Source organism: Brachyhypopomus gauderio, chromosome 21 (assembly GCF_052324685.1).
Source record: "Brachyhypopomus gauderio isolate BG-103 chromosome 21, BGAUD_0.2, whole genome shotgun sequence".
Classification (NCBI taxonomy): Eukaryota; Metazoa; Chordata; class Actinopteri; order Gymnotiformes; family Hypopomidae; genus Brachyhypopomus; species Brachyhypopomus gauderio.
In genome coordinates, this window is record NC_135231.1 from 561,137 (window position 1) to 581,932 (window position 20,796).

The 20,796-nt window shown below is 46.6% G+C and overlaps 1 protein-coding gene across 2 annotated transcripts in view; it reads left to right on the plus strand.

Moving 5' to 3' along the window:
* lamb2l (laminin, beta 2-like) overlaps positions 1-20,796 on the plus strand; it is a 29,580-nt gene that overhangs the window by 2,764 nt on the left and 6,020 nt on the right. The window contains exons 1-21 of one of the 2 annotated variants that reach the window (XM_076983933.1): positions 3,025-3,177; positions 4,430-4,498; positions 8,954-9,123; positions 11,067-11,202; positions 11,328-11,401; positions 11,512-11,700; positions 11,821-11,884; positions 11,978-12,180; positions 12,477-12,597; positions 12,821-13,009; positions 13,136-13,315; positions 13,529-13,641; positions 13,774-13,853; positions 14,027-14,183; positions 17,838-17,972; positions 18,129-18,290; positions 18,417-18,538; positions 19,383-19,503; positions 19,931-20,123; positions 20,294-20,437; positions 20,541-20,772. In XM_076983933.1, the coding sequence (XP_076840048.1) occupies positions 4,438-4,498; positions 8,954-9,123; positions 11,067-11,202; positions 11,328-11,401; positions 11,512-11,700; positions 11,821-11,884; positions 11,978-12,180; positions 12,477-12,597; positions 12,821-13,009; positions 13,136-13,315; positions 13,529-13,641; positions 13,774-13,853; positions 14,027-14,183; positions 17,838-17,972; positions 18,129-18,290; positions 18,417-18,538; positions 19,383-19,503; positions 19,931-20,123; positions 20,294-20,437; positions 20,541-20,772 (2,846 nt within the window). In that variant the 5' untranslated portion in view covers positions 3,025-3,177; positions 4,430-4,437. Of the gene's footprint in view, positions 1-3,024; positions 3,178-4,429; positions 4,499-8,953; positions 9,124-11,066; positions 11,203-11,327; positions 11,402-11,511; positions 11,701-11,820; positions 11,885-11,977; positions 12,181-12,476; positions 12,598-12,820; positions 13,010-13,135; positions 13,316-13,528; positions 13,642-13,773; positions 13,854-14,026; positions 14,184-17,837; positions 17,973-18,128; positions 18,291-18,416; positions 18,539-19,382; positions 19,504-19,930; positions 20,124-20,293; positions 20,438-20,540; positions 20,773-20,796 lie in introns of those variants that run through there. The other variant, XM_076983934.1, reaches the window with a different exon arrangement.

Here is a 20,796-nt window from a genome sequence, read left to right on the forward strand (position 1 = left end):
TCAGTGCTGGCTGAATCATTAGAACTGTATACCCCTGTAGGTATTCTGGACTATAGATGTTCTCCTCAGTGCTGGGTGAATCATTACACCTGTAGGTATTCTCGCAGGGCAGTCATGGCCTGGTGGTTAGGGAACTGGTCTTGTGACCGGAGGGTTGTGGGTTCGATCCCCAGACCTGAGGCCACCTGTAGGTATTCTGGAGCAGGATGAAGCATGTTCACTCCAGTCCTGTTCGTAGTCTTTTGGGCTCTATGTTGATTCAGGAAGTCAGGTAAAATATTGAGTTCAGGTGCACAGTTTCTGCATGAATGCTGGCTGGTTTTGTTCTCTGGAGTAGCAAGACACAAAGAACTCAAGATCAAACAGTTTAGATTTATCATTGTATCTGGTTACAGCTCCGTATGTAATGCAATGCATTACACATATAACATGACACAGACTATAGTCTTTAGTCAAGGAAATGACCAACTATAGTGTGTGAGTGGTAATGTGTGTAAAGACTTCAAAGTACTATCACAGGTGAAACATTATATGCTCAGGTACAAACCTTTTTGATCCAAACTTTTGCTTTGGCATAAAAGGATTTTTCGACCTTCAATGTATGTCATCAGGTCTGGAGGTAATGCACCACAGAGTGATCTAATCAGGAGCCCAAGGTCAATCAGAGACATGACTAAACAATCACTGTGTTGTTTCCTGAGCTCAAGCACACTTTGTTGATGCCAGTTTACAGTGTGCAGATTACATGCGCACACTGTTCTAAAAACCCACTGGAATTTTGCCAGGCTGAGGACTCTATCCTGAGTTTCTGTATTATTTGGGGGTGGGGCTTCTGTTGAATTGTGCAGTGCACATGTACATTATATGCATTCGTGTCATAGCAGGCAATGAATGAGAAAAAAGCTAATTGTGAATTTTCTGGAACGTCTGTGGTGTAGTGCACACCCATATGCACTTGAAGACTGTAAGATAAGACCTTGGGAAGGGCAGACAAAACACACCCCCAGTCTAGAGCTGCATATCCTTATTCATACATACAAATATGATATGGCTTTCTCTCTCTATCTTTCCTTCTCTCCCTCCCTCTGTCTCTCTCTCTCCCACTCAGTAGGTGCATTTCTTAAATGTTATAGGGTGAGGTACAGATGTGGGTACGAGTGTATGTTTATGCGGGCTGTTCTGTAGCCTTTACCACTCGCAGTGCGTTTATTATGAGGGTGAGGAAGATGGATATCCCATGATGCAGTTCCTAAGATTTGTTGTTGTTTTGTTTCGTAAGCTGTGCAGAACCTCCCTTTGCGATCACCGTTGCGTATCTGTCCCAGTGTGTAATGTTTAAAAACACTCAGGTTTCTGCATGTGCCAATAAGTGTTTTTTTTTACTGAGCTGAAACCAGACCTACCAAATTGGCTCAGTGGTCTGGAGCAGATTCATCTCTTCCTGATTAACAGAATCTAGGCTGCTCTGGAATGCCAGGATTGTTCTGTTTCACAGGAGATTAATCATGCGTGCTCTTTTTTTTCCGTGGAGGAAACCTATCTCTTTCAGAACTTACAGAAACATGATTCGACTCCATACTGTATTGTCGGCTCAGAATGTTATCAGGAAGGAACATATATTATTTTCCTATATTGCAGTCAGTATAGCTGGACCAGAAGATGGAAACATGTCCAACATCTTAATTAGAACTTTTTCTGTCCTGCTTTCATGTTCATTGTTGTATAGTAAAATATTAATAAATGAACCATTCACCCAGGCACACTGTTGGCATTAAAAACCAGTAAAATGTCCTTTTGCCTAAAACTGCCTTGATGCTTTTTTTATCCCTTTTGTCCATATCTGAAGTGAACCATGTAAAATGCTGCTTAAAAAACTCTTAGATTTAGGTGGTAATAATTTCTGCATGCCAAGTAAATATCCATTTATTTCTTTTCTATCCATTTCCCTTCAAATCAGTGTCAACTCTGCATTTATAAAACGGTGTACAGTATATAGGCATATAGTGTTTCGTTAACAATCATTTTATTAAATGGCATTTGACTGATTTGACAAACTACAAGGTTAGTTGTCAAAATGATGAATCCACCAATCAACTAATGTTTGAAGTAAGCTACATGAGCAGTTTACTTAAGAGGGGACCTCTAAATGACCAACACTGAACTTTTTGTAATGTTTAATGAGGATTAATAATAATTTTCTTAAAATATTTTGAAATACAATGCTTTTTCTAAACATCTCATGACAAGGCAGTTTCTGGGTTACCTCTGTTTGCCATCATTAAACATTCTCAAAATATTTGGTTGGTGTGGTTTGGTGTGGTTGGGAGGTTGCGGTGGTTGGGTGGTTGGTGTGGTTGGTGTGGCTGGGTAGTTGGGTGGTTGAGTGGTGGTGTGGTTGGTGTGGTTGGGTAGTTGGTGTGGTTGGTGTGGTTGGGTAGTTGGTGTGGTTGGGTGGTTGAGTGGTTGGGTAGTTGAGTGGTGGTGTGGTTTGGTGTGGTTGAGTGGTTGGGTAGTTGAGTGGTGGTGTGGTTTGGTGTGGTTGAGTGGTTGGGTAGTTGAGTGGTGGTGTGGTTGGGTGGTTGAGTGGTGGTGTGGTTTGGTGTGGTTGGGTGGTTGGGTGGTTGAGTGTTTGGTGTGGTTGGGTGGTTGAGTGTTTGGTGTGGTTGGGTGGTTGGAGTGGCTGGGTGGTTGGTGTAGTGTGGTCTCCTGGATTGTGTAGCTGTCATTTTCAGCTCTGTGAGTATTCGGAGGGGGAGAGCACTGTGGGGTGCTCAGAAAGGCCACGGCAGAGCTGCCCTCCCCACTTCACCCCGAACCAGTAAGGACCCCCCCAAATAATGGAGAAGTGCATTCCGCCTGCCCAGAGACCAGCTCCCCCTTTCTGCACTGTGGCTGTGGAGAGCGACAGGCGCATTTGAATAAGAATTGCTGTCCATTCACCCTCTTTGCTGCAGTGGCATCAGGAGGGTGGGGGACAGGTCTCTGGCCACTCTGATTGGCCGGCGGTGTTCAATGTTTTTTTACCATACCATTACACACACACACCACACACGTTTTTTATATTCCCACTCTCTTTTGCTGCCTCCCTCTCTTGCCCTACCCCTCTGAAAGTGAAATCTGCTGTAAGGGAGCGGTGAGAGAGCTATACAGAGGGACTTTGTCACGTCGTGTTGTTGCGTGAGTACCATAACTTTTCTCAATCTGATCCTTACGATAATGCCTTCCAAGCCAGCAGGGCCATGGTTCTTTCAGATTAGACTACATATGTGCTCAGTTCAGGAGTGCAGACGCCCTGTCTTGCCTCTGTAGGCAGTTTTGACTGTGTAATTCTTGCAACTGATTGTTCCCTAAATCTCACTAATCTGCCCCTTCTGTGCCCCTACTCTGATGTATAGAATGTGATGTCTTGTTTTTTCCTGTCATTATTACTCAGCCTTCCTTGAAATATATTAGGATAGAATTTTATTGAACTCTTTTTTGGTCCATTTTTTGTATGTTATAAATGTTATTGTAAATTTCAAGGGAACAATCTTTATCACTTTGCATCCCCTATGCAAATTGCAAATGGACATAAGGCAGAAAGTAAATCTCATTTGAACAGATGATCCTAATGGTTGGTTACGTTCTTTGGCATCGTAGTTTGGTGTGGTCCTGTGGCTAAATCCCCACACCGCAATTACTTGAAGTACCCATGCGGGGCGAGTCCGGTGTGTGTTAATAAGCTCATCTTCGTACTGCGGTTAGCCGAGTGTCACAGCGCTGTTGGTGAAGGGGCCTCCGAGCGGTTGTGTGGAGGAGCGGGGCTGTCGAGCGACAGGTCCCCTCCACACGGGTGGAGTAGCTTCAGCCAGGGGCCCTGCGATCCTCTCAGGGGGCTCAGCCTGCCAGTGGGGGGCCCCACAGTGTGCACAGGTCTGGCCAAGGCCACACGGATGGTTTTCTCACTGGTCTGCCGCTTCCTTCCTTTTTTAATGGATTAGTGTAACAAAAAGGTTCTGTGTTCAAACAGGCTGACAGTGGTAAAGGGGTTTAGCTGTGTAATTAGTGAGTCTGTTTTTGTTTTGGCCCATGGCAAATGGTTGTTTTAGTGTTTACCTCAGAACAGCAGCTATACTGTTCTACACTCAAACAATAGTTTTCTATTGTGCCAAATTACTATAGCATCTGTATAACATATTCATAGAGTATTGTGTAAAAATATCATTTAAACATTGTACGTTGTATATTTCAATGCAGATTTTGTGTGGATACAAAATGTCTGTCTGGGTAGCTGTAACAACTTAATGAGGTTTGCTGTGTTTCATTGGTTGTGTGATATTGATTGTGTAATATTGACTGTGTGTCTTTAGTGCAGTCTTATGCTATTTAAATGCTAAAATGGATTTAGGAAGGGTGAAATGTTTTTAATGATCTATTTATTTGATTTTAGGCGTCTGGATGTCTGTCTCTGCTCACTCAACGTCCATGATGGCCAGATGTCTGGGTCTCCTCATTCTGGGTAAGTTGTAGATTTTTGATGCATGATGCTGGTTTCTCCAGAACTTAAACCCACATCTCAGGCGGACTGTGATCACCTAGGTGACAAACACAGGCAGTGCGTCAACACTTTGCAGAATATGACCCTGGACTGAACCGAGCAGATCGAAAGCATCTTATGGAAAAGAAAGTAAAGGTTCAAATGCTCTGTGGCCTTGTTCCCATGCCGGATCGTGTACACTGAAAGTCCAGATGAACAGGCGCAGACACAACCCGCCTCTCATCTTCTCTCTCACTGTAGCATCAACGCCCGGTTTCACCCAGGTTCACCCTGGTTTTCCATGCTTGGATTTAGACCCCTTAGGCGTGTTCAACGACGAGTCGTCAGACGGCGGATTGTGTGACACCGCCCTCGGGCCGACGATAGGTGGATGAGTGTGTGTGGAGCAGGGGTGAAACTCTCCACCTGAAAGTTGCTCACTGCAAACACCCCACCCACCACCAGTGTTGATGAGACTCTGAGTAAACAGGCATCGCCATGACAGCAGCAGCTGGGCTGGTTTCCTGTGCGCTTGCAAGAGCATCGGCAGAGTTGAACAGAACGACGCAGCCATTTGGCAAACGTCTTCTCAAGATCCTTTCGATACTGCGTGTGTTCACTTGTTATATGACTTCATGGATCTCGGTTAAGGCTTTAATGCTTCGACAAATACAAAGTTAATACCACTCAATCCATCAGTTACTGTGGCCTCTTGCCTTTGTCTATTTTTAAAACACGTCGTCTGTCTTTTATCTGCAGGCGTGTCATATTAGGAGGGTAGTTCCCAGGTTCACCAGTGCTGCTCACCCTCAGTGATCTGCCTCACACCCTCACACAACACCACCACAGTAGTCACCCACAGTGCAGACAGGGCCCACGTTAGTGGACGTGTGTGGCGTGAGGTTTCAGGCAGCACTGATCACCCTGTAACCTGTAAGTCAATAAGGGAAATAAATGGGAGGGCTAAATTGCCTTTCTTCTACCAGCCAGCTCACCTATGACACCCCCCCCCCCACCAGCCTTTGGCATTTTTATGTTTTATAGGGCGGTTCATTTCTATGTGGGTTTATAATAGCAGCTTGTAATAGGTAACATTCAATGTATAATTTTGTCTCGTTCATCCAGTCCTCATAACTATGTATGATTCACACTGTCTGTGAAGTGAGAACAGAAACCACCGTCCTCTGATTCCACTCTAATAGAAGATTTTTCCTGCAAAATTAAGATTTGGGAGAGTTTATGGAGTACGGCATAAAACCAAAAGTGACCACTACACATCCTTATAAGCATGATGGCTGGCGCTTAGAAGGACTGGATAGCAGATGTTTTCTCTGTGAAGTCTCTTCATAAATAGTTCAGTGCTGGGTTTTTTTTCTGTGATGCCTGTGCATCTGGGAAGCAGAGCAATTAACTGGACCCGAACTGCCGTTCACATTCAGCTGACCTGATGCTTGTTGGATTATAGTGATCCAGAAATCTTACAGTGAGAATTCACAAGTGCTGGACCATCTTTGTGGCGCGTTTCAGAAAAGGCAGTGAATAGCAAAAGTGGACCAGACACTTTGTGACAGGATTTAAAACCGAGATCGCCGCATCTCACAAACACTGTGATGACAGCTGCTTACTCCACGATCATGCGATCATACGATCATATAAAAGTGGATTAAAAGTTCGCTTAAACTTTTGAGATGAATTGAGGAAGGACTTTAAATGTTGTCTTTCAATCTGTGCATCTGACAGTCTGTGCATTCTTGTATGTTGAGAAGTGCGATCGTGGGCTATATGTCAAGTTGGGATGATAATTTAGTGGAAAATTAAAGACTTGTATCACTATTGTACTAAATGCGGTGTATCACACCCCTGATCTTATTTAGTGGCCTTCCAGGGAGAAAGGGACGGGTGCTACAATTCTGCACAGCAGCCAAGCTCCTTCTGCAGATGGTGACGACCCCCTTGGGGCCAGGGGCCAGGGGCCATGCCCCCCCTCGTCCTCCATGCCCCCCCTCGTCCTCCATGGTCCTCCCATGTCCTCCGCTCTGCTCCCTGTCCTACATGCCATGCTGCTCTTGTACGTGAGCACTGGCCCTCGAGACAGCAAGTGTAAACTGTTACAGTTTAAGAGGGGCCATTATAGAATGAGGGATGGAGGGATGGAGTCTCTCCACCTCCCTCATAATGTCAGGGCCTTCGACACCTGGAGTGCTGGTCTTGATGAATATTATTTTCCCTGGTCTGCCGGCATTCCTAATTCTGTTCTGGCTCCTGCTGTTCTGCTGGTTTCCTGACACACGGTCAGTGCCACTGGGCTGTTTGTTCCTTGTGCATCTTCGGGCTCCAGTTAAACATGCGTACGGGTGTTTGTGTGTCATACGAGCATTTGTGTATGTTTGTGTGTGTGTGTGTGTGTGTGTGTGTGTGTGTGTGTGTGTGTGTGTGTGTGTGCAGATGAGTGCAGAGGTTTGTAGCGTTGCTGGATTACACAATGGCATGTGCTGCTTGTTGGTGTCTTGCAAGGTACAGACCCATATAGTGCAAGTGTGGGTCAGTAATGCAGCACAGGTTGCCAAAGCTCAGAGTGTATCAGCTCAGTGCTGCTTCTTCCAGGAGTCACGAACAAAGTGCAGAGGTGGAAATGACAGTGATTAGTAAACGAACTGATTTTTCTCCGTTATACCTGGACTGAACTGCTGTTATTGACCGGCTGCATCATGTTGTCGATCAGATGAATATGTGATAGATGTACACATTCCAATGTATTTTTTATTAGCAAAAGACAACCTGCAGTTGCATGTAATTGATAAAAGTTATGGCGTTTTCCTGTATTGCTTCAATGTTTCCGTAAGAAATTCTTATTGAAGGGCTTTGTGTGTGGAGTGTGCCTTATCATACATGTACAAACATCACTCCCCTCTGTTCTAGTGTTGATTTTACATCCTGGATGAGAGGAATGTGTGGAAACACAATAACAGGGTTGGAGATGACATCGACTGCCTTTGCCAACCACCTCCCCTACAACTGCACACACACCCGACCCACATCCCCTCGCTCTCTCTCTCTCTCTCACACACACACACACACACACACACACACACACACACACACACACACACACACACACGCACACGCACACGCACACACACACACACACACACACGTGTGCGTATTATTGCATTCTCTCCTTTGCCAGTCAGAACATGAGAAGCTATGTAGGGGAATGTAGGGAAATAAACAGCCGTGTGAGAGGAGCCTCTGTGTGCTCCTCACAGCCTCTGTGTGCTCCTCGCTGGTTCTGAGCCCTACTAATTCTGGGATTTTCTGGTGTTTGTGGCCAAACAGCCCTCCCTGCTTATAAACGTCCCGCATACAGAAGCTCAATCATTATCACCCTAAGTTCACAGCAAGTTGCTTTAAATGCTGCTTTTCTTAGCACACATACCTTCATTTGTGAAGAAAAGCATGAAAGTTTTTCCTGACCAATTCAATGCATCTTAAGATTTTCCCACCCCCTGTGATTATTTACCTGTGGAAAACCTGCTCCCCTGTGTCTCCTCACAGCACACCTGTGAAGCATTTACACACTCAGCACTCTCACAGATCCTCTACAGGTACATTTTAAAGGCCATTGTGTAGTATCGATGGCTGGCAACAGTGACGCTAAGGTTGGGTGAGGGAGAGAGCTGCCTCAGTACCTAACCCAGCCACGATGGCCCACCTTGCCACTATTTACCCAGGGAGAGTCAAATGTGTACAGGCCCACATTCCAAAGGTCAGGGGTTTTTATTTGAACGTTATGCTTCAGGTTTACTGTACATGACATTCTGAGAGTGAGCCCTAAGACCTTTTGGTTCTCTGCCACAAAAGTGCACTTTAGTTTGCCCTCTTTTATGATTGTAATCCTGTGGAATTTATGGAACACGTTCCAGTTTTTCACTTGGGAACAGGCCAAGTCTCAATATTCAGATTATTCTGTAACACATTGACAGCACAGAGGAGGGCTGGGACATGAATTCACTGGCTGTGCCTTACAGTTCACACGTGTTCTTTTACACACGCTGCGTGTGTATGTCTAATAGTGCTGTATGATCCAAACATCTCACCTAACAAACATCACAGCGTTTAGCCAGATAAATAAAGCCACACGGTCCAAGCGCCAATGCCAATCCTCCGACCTGTTTCACGCATGGCTGTGTGCCATGCGAGGCGCCATTCAGCGCATGGATCAGTGATGCCTGGATGACCCAAAGGGGCTTACTCTAGGTGGGACTCTGGGACCGTGCGCTGTTGGACAGCATCTCGCAGCTCCTTTCTGTCTGTGCAGCTCATGGTGCTTTTTCTATTAACTAGTCACTAGAAGTGGAGAACTAGTGCTCAGATCATCTTGAAACCCAGCAGCTACTGTGTTAATCACATCGGACCTGTTTCTGTCTCTCTGCGTAGTTCTGCACGGTCTGGCCCAGCAGCTCCCGTCAGGCCCGCACGGCTGCACGGACGGAAGCTGTTACCCAGCTACTGGGAACCTGCTGATTGGACGAGCCAATAACCTCACGGCCTCCTCTACCTGTGGTCTGGAAGGGCCTGAGCAGTATTGCATCGTCAGCCACCTGCAGGTAACACAAGACTTTAAAATAAATAATTAAAAGACACACACACACACACACACACACACACACACACACACACATCACACAGACGCCCGTCCCCTTTAATCTTAACATCCTGCCCCAGCCTGGGAGCATATCTTGTCCTCTACGTTTCATTATTTCGGTCTGCCTTTCTTCTTTTCGTTACTTTCATTATCTTCTTTCGTTTAATTCCTCTCTATTGAATGCAGGCTTCAGGATTGTGTGTGGCTTTTGTGCTCGCTGGGCGTGAACGCTGCAGCCCCCTTTCATGGGCACATCTCCCTCCTGCATGACCGGACATGTTCCCCGCGTGGTGGTGGCTCGGATTGTGGAACGGAGGTGTGCGTGTGGGCGCTGCCTAACGCGACACACAAACACACATGTATTTCAGTGAAAAACATGTGAATGAATTTCTGTTTGTCTGGGCTGTGGCTCCATTACACTCCCAAAGATGTAGCACTCATCTCCCACAGGGGCAGGTGGGGCCTGGCAACTCTGTGGGCACAGTCACTCTGAATTTCCACCTCATTCAGAATAAAAAATATCTCATTCAGCTAATTATTCAATTTAGTTATTCATTCAATTAATTATTTCAGGGATTGGTTCACTTCAATGTGATCTGCGCTCAGATGTGAAATGACACATGGTTTTTAACAGTGAGACATTGAGGGGTGTCAGAAAGGTACAGGGGTGCAGGGTGGCATTCTTATTGCTCTTTATTTCTAATACACCATCTAAATTCCACACAGGCCAGTTATATACCACACAGACCAGTTATATACCCCGCAGGCCAGTTATATACCACACAGGCCAGTTATATACCATACAGGCCAGTTATATACCCTGCAGGCCAGTTATATAATCCGCAGGCCACTTATATACCACACAGGCCAGTTATATACCACACAGGCCAGTTATATACCTAGCAGGCCAGTTAAATAGTAAAATGTGCATGCATTAAGGGTGTTCTGTGTCTGCACATCTGCATGTCGGCCTCTCTGCGCTTATGTGCTGAAGGCAAATGACCAGTACAGCAGTGATGAGTAATGACCAGTACAGAGGTGATGAGTAATGACCAGTACTGCGATGATGAGTAATGACCAGTACAGAGGTGATAGGTAATGACCAGTACAGCGGTGATGAGTAATGACCAGTACAGAGGTGATAGGTAATGACCAGTACAGCGGTGATGAGTAATGACCAGTACAGCGGTGATGAGTAATGACCAGTACTGCGATGATGAGTAATGACCAGTACAGCGGTGATGAGTAATGACCAGTACAGAGGTGATGAGTAGTGACCAGTACAGCGGTTATGAGAAATGACCAGTACAGCGGTGATGGGTAATGACCAGTACAGCGGTGATGAGTAATGACCAGTACAGAGATGATGAGTAATGACCAGTACAGCGGTGATGGGTAATGCTATGAGAGGATTATTGACAGGAGCAGAAACTGTAACTATGGGCTGCAATATCTGCAGTGAAACACGCAGAACAAAAGGCTTGTAGTCGGCACCATTTGCAAGAATCTAATAGAGCATCGGTGTGGCCTTTAAAAGCCCATAGTAACAAAGTCTCTCACAAGTACCTCTAAGCCTTACAGCTCTTCATAGCCAAGTCACTGTTGGAGATTTCGTTACCCTGGACAACAAGACAAAGTGATCTGGCCGAATTCCACTCAAGCTCTGTGCTTGATTCAGGATTCTGATCCAAGAATCTCTGCTGGGCTCATTTCCTTAATCCAATCCCACCCCCCACCCCTCACCAGTGCCACGGGGCATTTTGTTCAACTCTGACCCTCAAATAACTTGGCTACAAAACCGTTACACTCTAACTCCCACCAGCACAGCTTCGTCATGTCATCATTCAAACCTTTTAAAAGGTTAACATGTTCATCTGAACTCCTCTGCGATCATTCCCAATGTAGGAATCAGATAAGTGCTTCAGGTGTGACTCACGAAGGCCCTACAACGCCGTCCACCACCGGAACAGCCATCGTGTGGAGAATGTGATATACCTGCGAGACAGCAGAGACGATCTCACCTGGTGGCAATCCGTTAACGGTGAGTTAAAAGCCAACGTGTACCCCGCTGTGCCCACGTGCGCCTAAGCGCATCTGCTATGTGTGTGTGTTCCAGTGTCCTCCTCCTCATGGCTGGGTTGATGGTTTCATTCTCCCTGTTCTCAGGAGAGGAGAGTGTCAGCCTAAGACTCAATCTGGAGGCGGAGTTCCACTTCACCCACCTCATCATGAAGTTTAAGGTGTGGCGACTACACTGATCACAATATGGCGGAAGAGCCATCGATGGTGACCTCATAACCCCAGCGTTCCTCCCTTCCTCTTGGTTCACCCCCCCCCCCCCCCCCCCCAGACCTTCAGGCCAGCTGCCATGCTGATCGAACGCTCAGTGGACTTCGGCCGCTCCTGGAGGACGTACCGTTACTTCGCCTACAACTGCAGTAGGACCTTCCCGGGAGTTCCCGCCCGCCCTCTGAAGCTCATTGACGATGTCATCTGCGAGGAACGCTACTCTGACATCGAGCCGTCCACAGATGGAGAGGTGAGCACGCCACAGGGCTACTTCACATCCCTAGAGAAACAACGGAAACTTTTCTTACAGTTTTTGTTTTATAAATCCAGTATTAGCACTTGCAGCCTTTACTTGCTGTGTGTGTTTTAGGTCATTTACAAAGTGCTCGATCCCTCTATTCACGTCAGCGACCCCTACAGTACTAATATTCAAGGTGAGTGCGCTGCTGTTTGGGTAATAGCACCATGGTGAAAGGCTATTGGTCGGATTCGTTGTTAACCTCCACGCCTCTGTCACACCCCTCCAGAGTTACTACGCATCACCAACCTACGGATCAACTTCACAAGACTGCACACGCTGGGCGACAACCTGCTGGACCGGCGTCCTGATGTCCTACAGAAGTACTACTACGCCCTGTACGAGCTGGTGGTGCGGGGCAGCTGCTTCTGCTACGGCCATGCCTCCGAGTGCGCCCCTGTGCCAGGGGTCCACACCAGGGAGAGCAGCATGGTGTGTGCACACACCATCACCCCTAACGCCTGTGATCTGTAGGGTCTGTATGGAAGGCCAAAGTAGTCAAAATTAGCCTAATTTGGCTTTCCATAGGTCTGAGCATAGTCACAGCATGATGTCGATATTTTCTCATGAATGTGAAAGAACTGGGTGTGTGTGAAATGTTGTGGAAGAATAAGGCTAGAGTTTGTTTTAGTGGACATTTCTGTAGATTTTGTTTACAGTCCAGTGAAATAGCTCTTGGCATGTCCAGTGAGCAGAATGGTTCATGAGTTTCTGTTGTGCTTGCTCAGATTCATGGGCGCTGTGTTTGTAAGCATAACACAGTGGGCCTGAACTGTGAACGCTGCCGAGATTTCCACCATGACCTGCCGTGGAGACCTGCCGAGGCCGAGAACCCTCACACCTGCAGAGGCAAGACCACAATCTAAGTGCCATCCTCAAATGTGAAACACACACACACATGTGCGCTCACACACACACACACACACACACACACACACACACACACACACACACACACACACACACACACACTCACCGATTTGCAGTTACAAACCTCCACATGCAGGTGTAACTAGTTTTAAAAGTGAGTGACTCAGCCGAAAAAAATTTTGCCTTGCGTCCTTTTTCCCAGAGTGCAACTGTAATGGTCACTCCAGCAAATGTCACTTTGACATGGCGGTGTATCTGGCCACGGGGAACGTCAGCGGGGGCGTGTGTGATGACTGTCTCCACAACACCGTGGGCCGCAACTGTGAGGTGTGCAAGCCCTTCTACTACAAGGACCCAGGCAGGGACATCCGAGACCCGTACGCATGTGTCCGTAAGTGGGCTGGTGTAACTGCGCTGAGTGTCTTCGTGCTCCAATAAGAGCGTCGGTTTGATTGTCCGCTTGCTGGCCGGTCCACAACCCCACCGCCCTCCTTCTCTCATTTTCTGCTGTGCGTAGCTTGTGACTGTGACCCGGTGGGCTCGCTGGAGGGAGGGACTTGTGACAGTTACACCGATCTGGACGTGGGCGTGATCAGCGGCCAGTGCCGCTGCAAGGCCAACGTGATGGGCCAGCGCTGTGACCGCTGCAGGGAGGGCCACTATGGCCTCAGCCAGAACGACCCACTGGGCTGCCAGCGTGAGTGTTTCTGCATGCGTGCACGTGTGAGTCTGTGTGTTCGTGATCATACATGAAAGGGAGATACTGAACAATGCTTCAATTGTGAGCTTTCTATGGACAGTGTATGGGGGGGACTTCAGGAACGTGCTGTGTTAGTGGAGATTAGCACAGCTAGGCTGAAGCACGGTGTGTTTTTGCTTGCTTAGTGATGTGCGGTCATGTGGTTGACAGCGTGTAACTGTGACCCGCGGGGCGTCTCCACGCGGGAGGCCCCATGTGATGCGGTCAGTGGCGATTGCTCCTGTAAGAGATTTGTGACAGGACGCTACTGCAACCAGTGCCTGGTAGGTGCAGGGGCCATACACCACCTCACCATCTAAAGCTGACATCCCCCATCTCTCAGCTGTTTCATGTGTGTGAGTGTGTGTGTGTGTGTGTGTGTGTGTGTGTGTGTGTGTGTGTGTGTGTGTGTGTAGCCAGAGTACTGGGGACTCAGTATTGATCTTATAGGCTGCAGACCTTGTGACTGTGATTTTGGAGGGGCATACAGCAACAAGTAAGTCAGTGTAAGTGTGTGTGTGTGTGTGTGTGTGTGTTTGTGTGTGTGTGTGTGTGTGTGTGTGTGTGTGTGTGTGTGTGTGTGTGTGTGTGTGTGTGTGTGTGTGTGTTTCAGTGATCAATAATGTACATTTTCTACTTGGCTGTTCCTGATTCCTGCACTGTTCACAGGTGCAGAATGGACAGCGGTCACTGTGACTGTCGGCCTCACCTGATTGGCCGCCAGTGCTCAGAGGTGCAGCCTGGGTATTTCTGTGCATCTCTGGACTACTCCACATATGAGGCAGAGCGGGCGGATGGTCGCTCCCCTGATGACCCTGTGCTCCCCGTAAGTTCTGCATGCTGACCAAACCCCCTAAAGCCCCTGAAACAGAGGCAGACCCAACCAGGGCCCAGAGAGGGTCTTCCACATAAGATTGTTAAATTTGCCTTGGTCGGTGTCACTCAGAGATGCCCTGTTTGACACTCCTCTGCTAGGAAGTGGCCCAGCACAATTTCGGAGTTTCTGGAAACCCGAATGTTCCTGCAGTTCACTGAGAAATCACTAAAGCCGTAAGATTTCCCTGGTTTAAACAAAGGGCCCCTCATATCCCAGTGTGCTTGGGTTCCATTATGGAGTCAAAACAGCAGTGGTGGCTTATCCTGTATTGCTATCACCATTTTACCATGATATCACCGCAGTGCATGCCCAGACACACACACACACATTCCCATAGCACTCTACCACTCTAAGTAATGTAAACCTCAACCCCACGCCCTGGGTTGGAGGGTGGGTATGAGCAGCACTGGTGCAGTATACCACCAACTCTCTTTTTCACACAGAGTGTCCAGTGTGTAGGCACCAAATGCTGTGGGTCTGGTCATACTCCAGAATCTGAACAGAACAAAGCTTTGAATGCAACATGCTGTTTTACAAATCGGATTCCAAAAAAGCTGGGACATTAAACAAATTGTGAATAAAATGATGATGTGTAGATGGCAAATGTTAATATTTTATTCGTAATCAGTGTTGGGAACGTTACTTTAAAAAAGTAATTAGTTATAGTTACTCACTACTTGTTCAAAAAAAGTAAATGAGTTAGTAACTGAATGACTCTATAATAAAAGTAACTTGTTACCAGTGAAAGTAAGTATTTGCATTACAGTAAAAAAAAAAGTTATATGCCGATGAATAAGGATTTTTTGAAAAAGCAGTTTTCACAGTCAGTTGAAATGAGTAGATCAGAAAGATGTTTAACTTTTGATATTTATTGCACATCAACAGACCAGTACAGGATAAATTACCAAATCTTTGTAAAAAAAAAAAAAAAGCAAAAGTAAACAGTTACACTATATAAAGTGCATTTACATCTATCAAATTAAATTAAATTCTCTCAACCTGAGACAACTGGTTTGTTTACAACAGAAGTAAACTTAACAATAAAACCTCTATTCTTAATTAAATAAATCAAATACCCAGTCTGGTAGACATTCAGGAACATCAAGTATTTTCTTAAATAATGTTTATATCGCCACCTTGAAAATTATAATTTTTCTTCGGCTTGCTCCTGACTTGCCATTTCTGCCTCTTCTCCGTTTGTGTCGTGTCACTGGTGTGCTTCGGCACACATGTAAAAACACTGGCTCTGATTGGCTACCATAACGCTGCCTTAGCCAATCGCTTACTGACTTGTTAAGTTAAACAAGTATTACACCGAGAACTGTGACCTATCGAGATCTGTTACTCCTCACTAGCCTGGGCAGTGGTCCGCTCACATTACTGTTAGTATATCTGTGACGGGCAGGGTGAGCGAAACAAAATGGAAGCGATCACGCCAAGTCTCAGGGAAAAAGGATAGTTTAATGAAGAAAGTGCGCAAACCAAAAACCCGTGACTTAGATCCAAATTAAGGATATAATGACCAGCGGTCAACTGGTACAAAGACAAGACATATATAGACGAACAAACGACCCTCAGGTGAGACGGATCACGGGCTCCGCCCACCCGAGGGACACGTGACAGGACAGCTGCCGCTGTAGATGGGGGCGACCAGTAGGGGGCCGCCGTACCGTGACAATATCAATATAGTAATGCACCTCTTTTAATGACCAGTAACGTCAACTGCGTTGTAACGACAGGAAAAGTAATTAATTATTTTACCCGTTACTGACAAAATGACGCCGTTTTTTTTAACGCTGTTATTCGCAACACTGTTCGTAATAGAACATGGATGACAGATCAAAAGTTTAATCTGAGTAAATGTAACATTTTAAAGGAAAAATATGTTGATTCAAAACTTCACAGTGTCAACAAATCCCAAAAAAGTTGGGACAAGTAGCAATAAGTGGCTGGAAAAAAGAAATTGAGCATATAACGAAGAGCTGGAAGACCAATTAACACTAATTAGGTCAATTGACAACATGATTGTGTATAAATGAGTGTCAGTGTCTCTCTGAAGCCAAGATGGTAAGAGGATCACCAATTCCACCATTGTTGTGCAGAAAGATAGTGCAGCAATACCAGAATGGTGTTACCCAGCGTAAAATAGCAAAGACTTTTAAGTTATCATCATCAACCGTACATAACATCATCAAAAGATCCAGAGAATCTGGAACAATCGCTGTGTGTAAGGGTCAAGGCCGTAAAACTCTACTGGATGCTCCTGATCTCCGGGGCCTTAAACGTCACTGCACCTCAAACAGGAATGCCACTGTCAAGGAAATAACAGAATGGGCTCAGGAATACTTCCAGAAAGCATCGTCAGTGAACACAATCCACCGTGCCATCCGCTGTGACCAGCTGAAACTCTACAGTGCAAAGAGGAAGCCATTTCTAAGCAAGCTCCACAAGCTCAGACATTTACACTGGGTCAGGGGTCATTTAAAATGGAGTGTGACAAAATGGAAGACTGTTGAGATGAGTCACAATTTGAAGTTCTTTATAGAACACTGGGACACCATGTTATCTGGACCAGAGAAGACAAGGATAACCCAAGTTTCAACGCTCCGTTCAAAAGCCTGCATCACTGATGGTATGGGGTTGCATAAGTGCTTGTGGCATGGGCAGCTTGCATGTCTGGAAAGGCACCATTAATGCAGAGAACCATGTTCAGGTTCTAGAACAACTATGTTCAGGTTCAGAGAAGACCCTGCATTACTCAACAAGATAATGCCAGACCACATTCTGCAGCAATCACAACATCATGCCTACATAGTAGAAGGATCCGGGTACTGAAATGTCCAGCCTGCAGTCCAGATCTTTCACTTGTAGAGAACATTTGGCACATTATAAAGTGGAAGGTGCGACAAAGAAGGCCCAAGATGATTGAACAGTTAGAGGCCTGAATTAGACATGAATGGGAGAGCATTCCTATTTCTAAACTTGAGAAACTGGTCTCCTCTGTCCCCAGACGTCTGTTGAGTGTTGTAAGAAGAAGGGGGGATGCCACACAGTGGAAAAAATGGCACCATGTTGATGCCATGAAATATTGAAGCAACATATTTTTCCCTTAAAATTATACATTCTCTCAGTTTCTCTCAGTGTCTCAACTTTTTTGGAATCCGGTTTGTAGAAACCAGACCACAGAGACAGACAGACAGACAGACAGACACACACACACACACACACACACACACACACACGCAAGTGCATACATAAATTGGGATGTAACCAGGCCATGGTTGAAATGACCCAGAATAACATTGGAACACAGTGGAGATGCCAGCCTGTCAGAGTGAGTTACGTCTGCCTCACACACAAAGACAGAGACTCTCCGTCTCTTTCTTTCTTTCTCTTCTTCTCGCTCCTACATCACATCCCTTCGTTCCCTGACTGTTACAACACAGCCACAGTCTTACCTCTCCCTCCATACACCCCTCTCTGTGTCTCTGCTGTCTTCCCACATATCATCCAGCGCAGTGTCTCCACACTCCTAACCACGCACTGCTCATTCTCACTGGCCTTCCCGCTCTAGAAATTCGCTTCATCGTGTGTCTTTCTCAGGGCAACCCGCGACCCCAGGCCGGCAACATCTGTGTGGAGCAACTCAACAACCAGCTGAGACGGCACAGGCGCCATCGCCACATTGCCCAGCAACAGAGGTCAAAGTTGAGATACATCCGGCAGCTGCAGCAGACCGTGCGTACGCCTCCCTCTCCTCTTTTTGCTCTCTCTCTCTCTCTCTCTCTCTCTCTCTCTCTGTCCATACCTCGGGTACCCCAGACCATTGGCAGGCTGCCATAGTGCTGCTCTGACATGGGTTCGCTCATGTTGCCCCTGTCACTGATTCTGCAGCCGGACGTCACCTCTGTGCTCAGAGAGAGACAACCGGGACAAGTTGTGACGTGGACGGGACCGGGTTTCTCTCGGGTTAAAGACGGGGCCGGCCTCGTGTTCACCATGGACAATGTCCCATATGCCATGGAGTATGACATCATGATCCGCTATGAGCCTGAGGTGCGGTAACTCAGACTCCTTGAACGTTCTATAAATATAAGTACATGCAAATTTTATACACGTTATAACTATCACTTTATTGCTAAATCACTTTATAGCTAAATCACTCACACTTGTTGCACACAGTCGACAGAAGACTGGGAGGCCATCGTGAGTGTCACCTCCGTTCAGCTGCCCACCAGTTCTCGCTGTGGAAACCTCCTGCCCACCGAGCAGCTCTACAGAGTCATCCTACCACACCACAAGAGGTAGCATCACCTGATTGGTGTGTGTGTGTGTGCTTGAGTGTTTGATTGCTGTGTGCGCTGTCAGGAATGTCTGTGTATGGGCTACCTGTGGGCATTTTTAAGATTCTTGTTTATATTCCTATGATGATTGGTTGCTCGTCGCGCAATTATGTAATTCTAGGAGGTTTTTACTGAGCCCAGAGGACAAGGTTTACTGTCACTCACAGCCAGATCCAGGGCTGGATGTGCTAAAACATTCTGGGGGCTTTCCAGGTCGGCAGAGGTTGCAGTTTGAGTGTTGTTGTAACATGACTAATCAGACTTCTCACCAAGGCCCCAGACTGGCAAGGCCTTCAGGCCAAATTCAGCTCAGTGAAAGCCATGGATAAAGCTATAAATAAAGTGAGAGTCAGGTGGGTTTGGGTAGATTCACCTGCACATTACCTGTGTAATTCTTATGGTATTTGCTAGCAGATACCATTTCACAAGTAAATGGGGGGAGTGGGGTGTGTTTAGCAGTGTGGAACAGGGCAATTTAATAGAAAGACTTAGGTCAAAGTGAAGCTTGATTCCTGGCACAAAACACTGATATCAACATTTCCTGTAACCACAGGGACGTGCTTGTCCAACTACCTCGGTAGGCTGAGATTGGCTGAGTTAAAAATGGGACAGAAAGCTAAAAATGTGTGCGCGTGTGTGAAAGAGAAACGGGGGGGGGGGGGGGGGGGGGAGTGCCGTTTTTTTGTACACCACTTAGTTTTGTGGACTAAACAGGAAAAGACCCTCCTGCGTTATGTGTGAATGTACAGAGTTTCCGTTCACCACCAGCGTTTACGTTCATTAACAGCGAGCGCTTCCTCCACAGGCACGTCCAGATGCCCCGCCCTTTTTGCTTCGAGCCCCACAACCGTTACACGGTGGCCATCCGTTACCAGCGTTACGGCGTCTCTCACAGACACCTCACCGCCCACATCCTTGTCGACTCGGTTAGTTTACATTCTGAAACCATCGAGAAGCAATTTTCATATATATAACAACAGTTGAAATATATGCAAAATATTTTTTGGCTTGCTGATGTTCAAGTATTATAAATAAATTGTGTGGTATTAGTAAGTAGCAAAATATTTGGTCTTTTAATAGGGCTTTTAGCAACTTTTTTGTGAATGAGACACGGTGGTATTGCATAGTAATTGTATAACTCTCTGTCGCCATCTTGTGGTCAAATGAAAGAATGTGAGTGTTTGTACAAATTACACCTGAGACGAAAAATTTAGACCAACATTGAATATCGACTTCTCACTCTTTACTAATTACATCTTTCAAAACCGGTTCCCTCAGTTAAGCATCTTCTCTCTTGCTGCTCATCTGTGATGTTTGTTAAAGTTGACTCCCCTCTCCCCCTGTGCTCCGTAGCTCGTTCTAATCCCCAGGTATGAGGAGCTGCCAGGTTTCCAGGGTAACGACCCCCATGCCCAACAGCGGCGGGAAGCCATGGTGCATTACATGTGTCTGGACTCATTCATGGCCACGCCCCCTGCTCAGCTGGCTGACATGTGCACCGCTCTCATCTGCAGCATCTCTGCCATCATGCATAATGGGGCACTGCGTGAGTCACCTGCAAGGGTGTCTGGGCTCAGGGGTCCAGAAACTCCTTCATATAAATGTTAGAATATAATAATCTTAGACTTTGAACCATCTCTTCTTTGCCGGGTTGAATGTTTTCATTTAATTATTTGGGTCAGATGTTCATCTGTTTTCTTTTCCTTGTCTTTGTAGCTTGTCACTGTGACCCTCAGGGTTCACTGAGTGCAGAGTGTGAAAAAGTCGGAGGTCAGTGTCGCTGTAAACCCAATGTAATTGGCTCTAATTGTGACCAGTGCTCACCGAGAACATATGGATTTGGACCCTATGGCTGTACTGGTAGGCTGATTTAAAGGCTCGATACATATCAAAATGTAAAATTTCTATGAACGTTGACATAGTTGTGCGAACGTAAGACCTTCATTCCTGCTTGTCCATGTAGCCTGTGACTGCCACCTTGACGGCTCTGGCAGCCAGCAGTGTGACCCAGCGACTGGCCAGTGCCCGTGCAGGGCAGGGGCGCGTGGGCGACAGTGCTCCGAGTGTCAGCCCGCCCACTGGGGCTTCCCCACCTGCAGGCCGTGCCAGTGCAATGGACACGCTGAGACGTGCGACTCTCACACGGGCGCGTGCCAGGGCTGTAGAGACCACACGGCGGGTCATCTGTGCGAACGGTCAGTGGGAAGATCCCGGTGTGA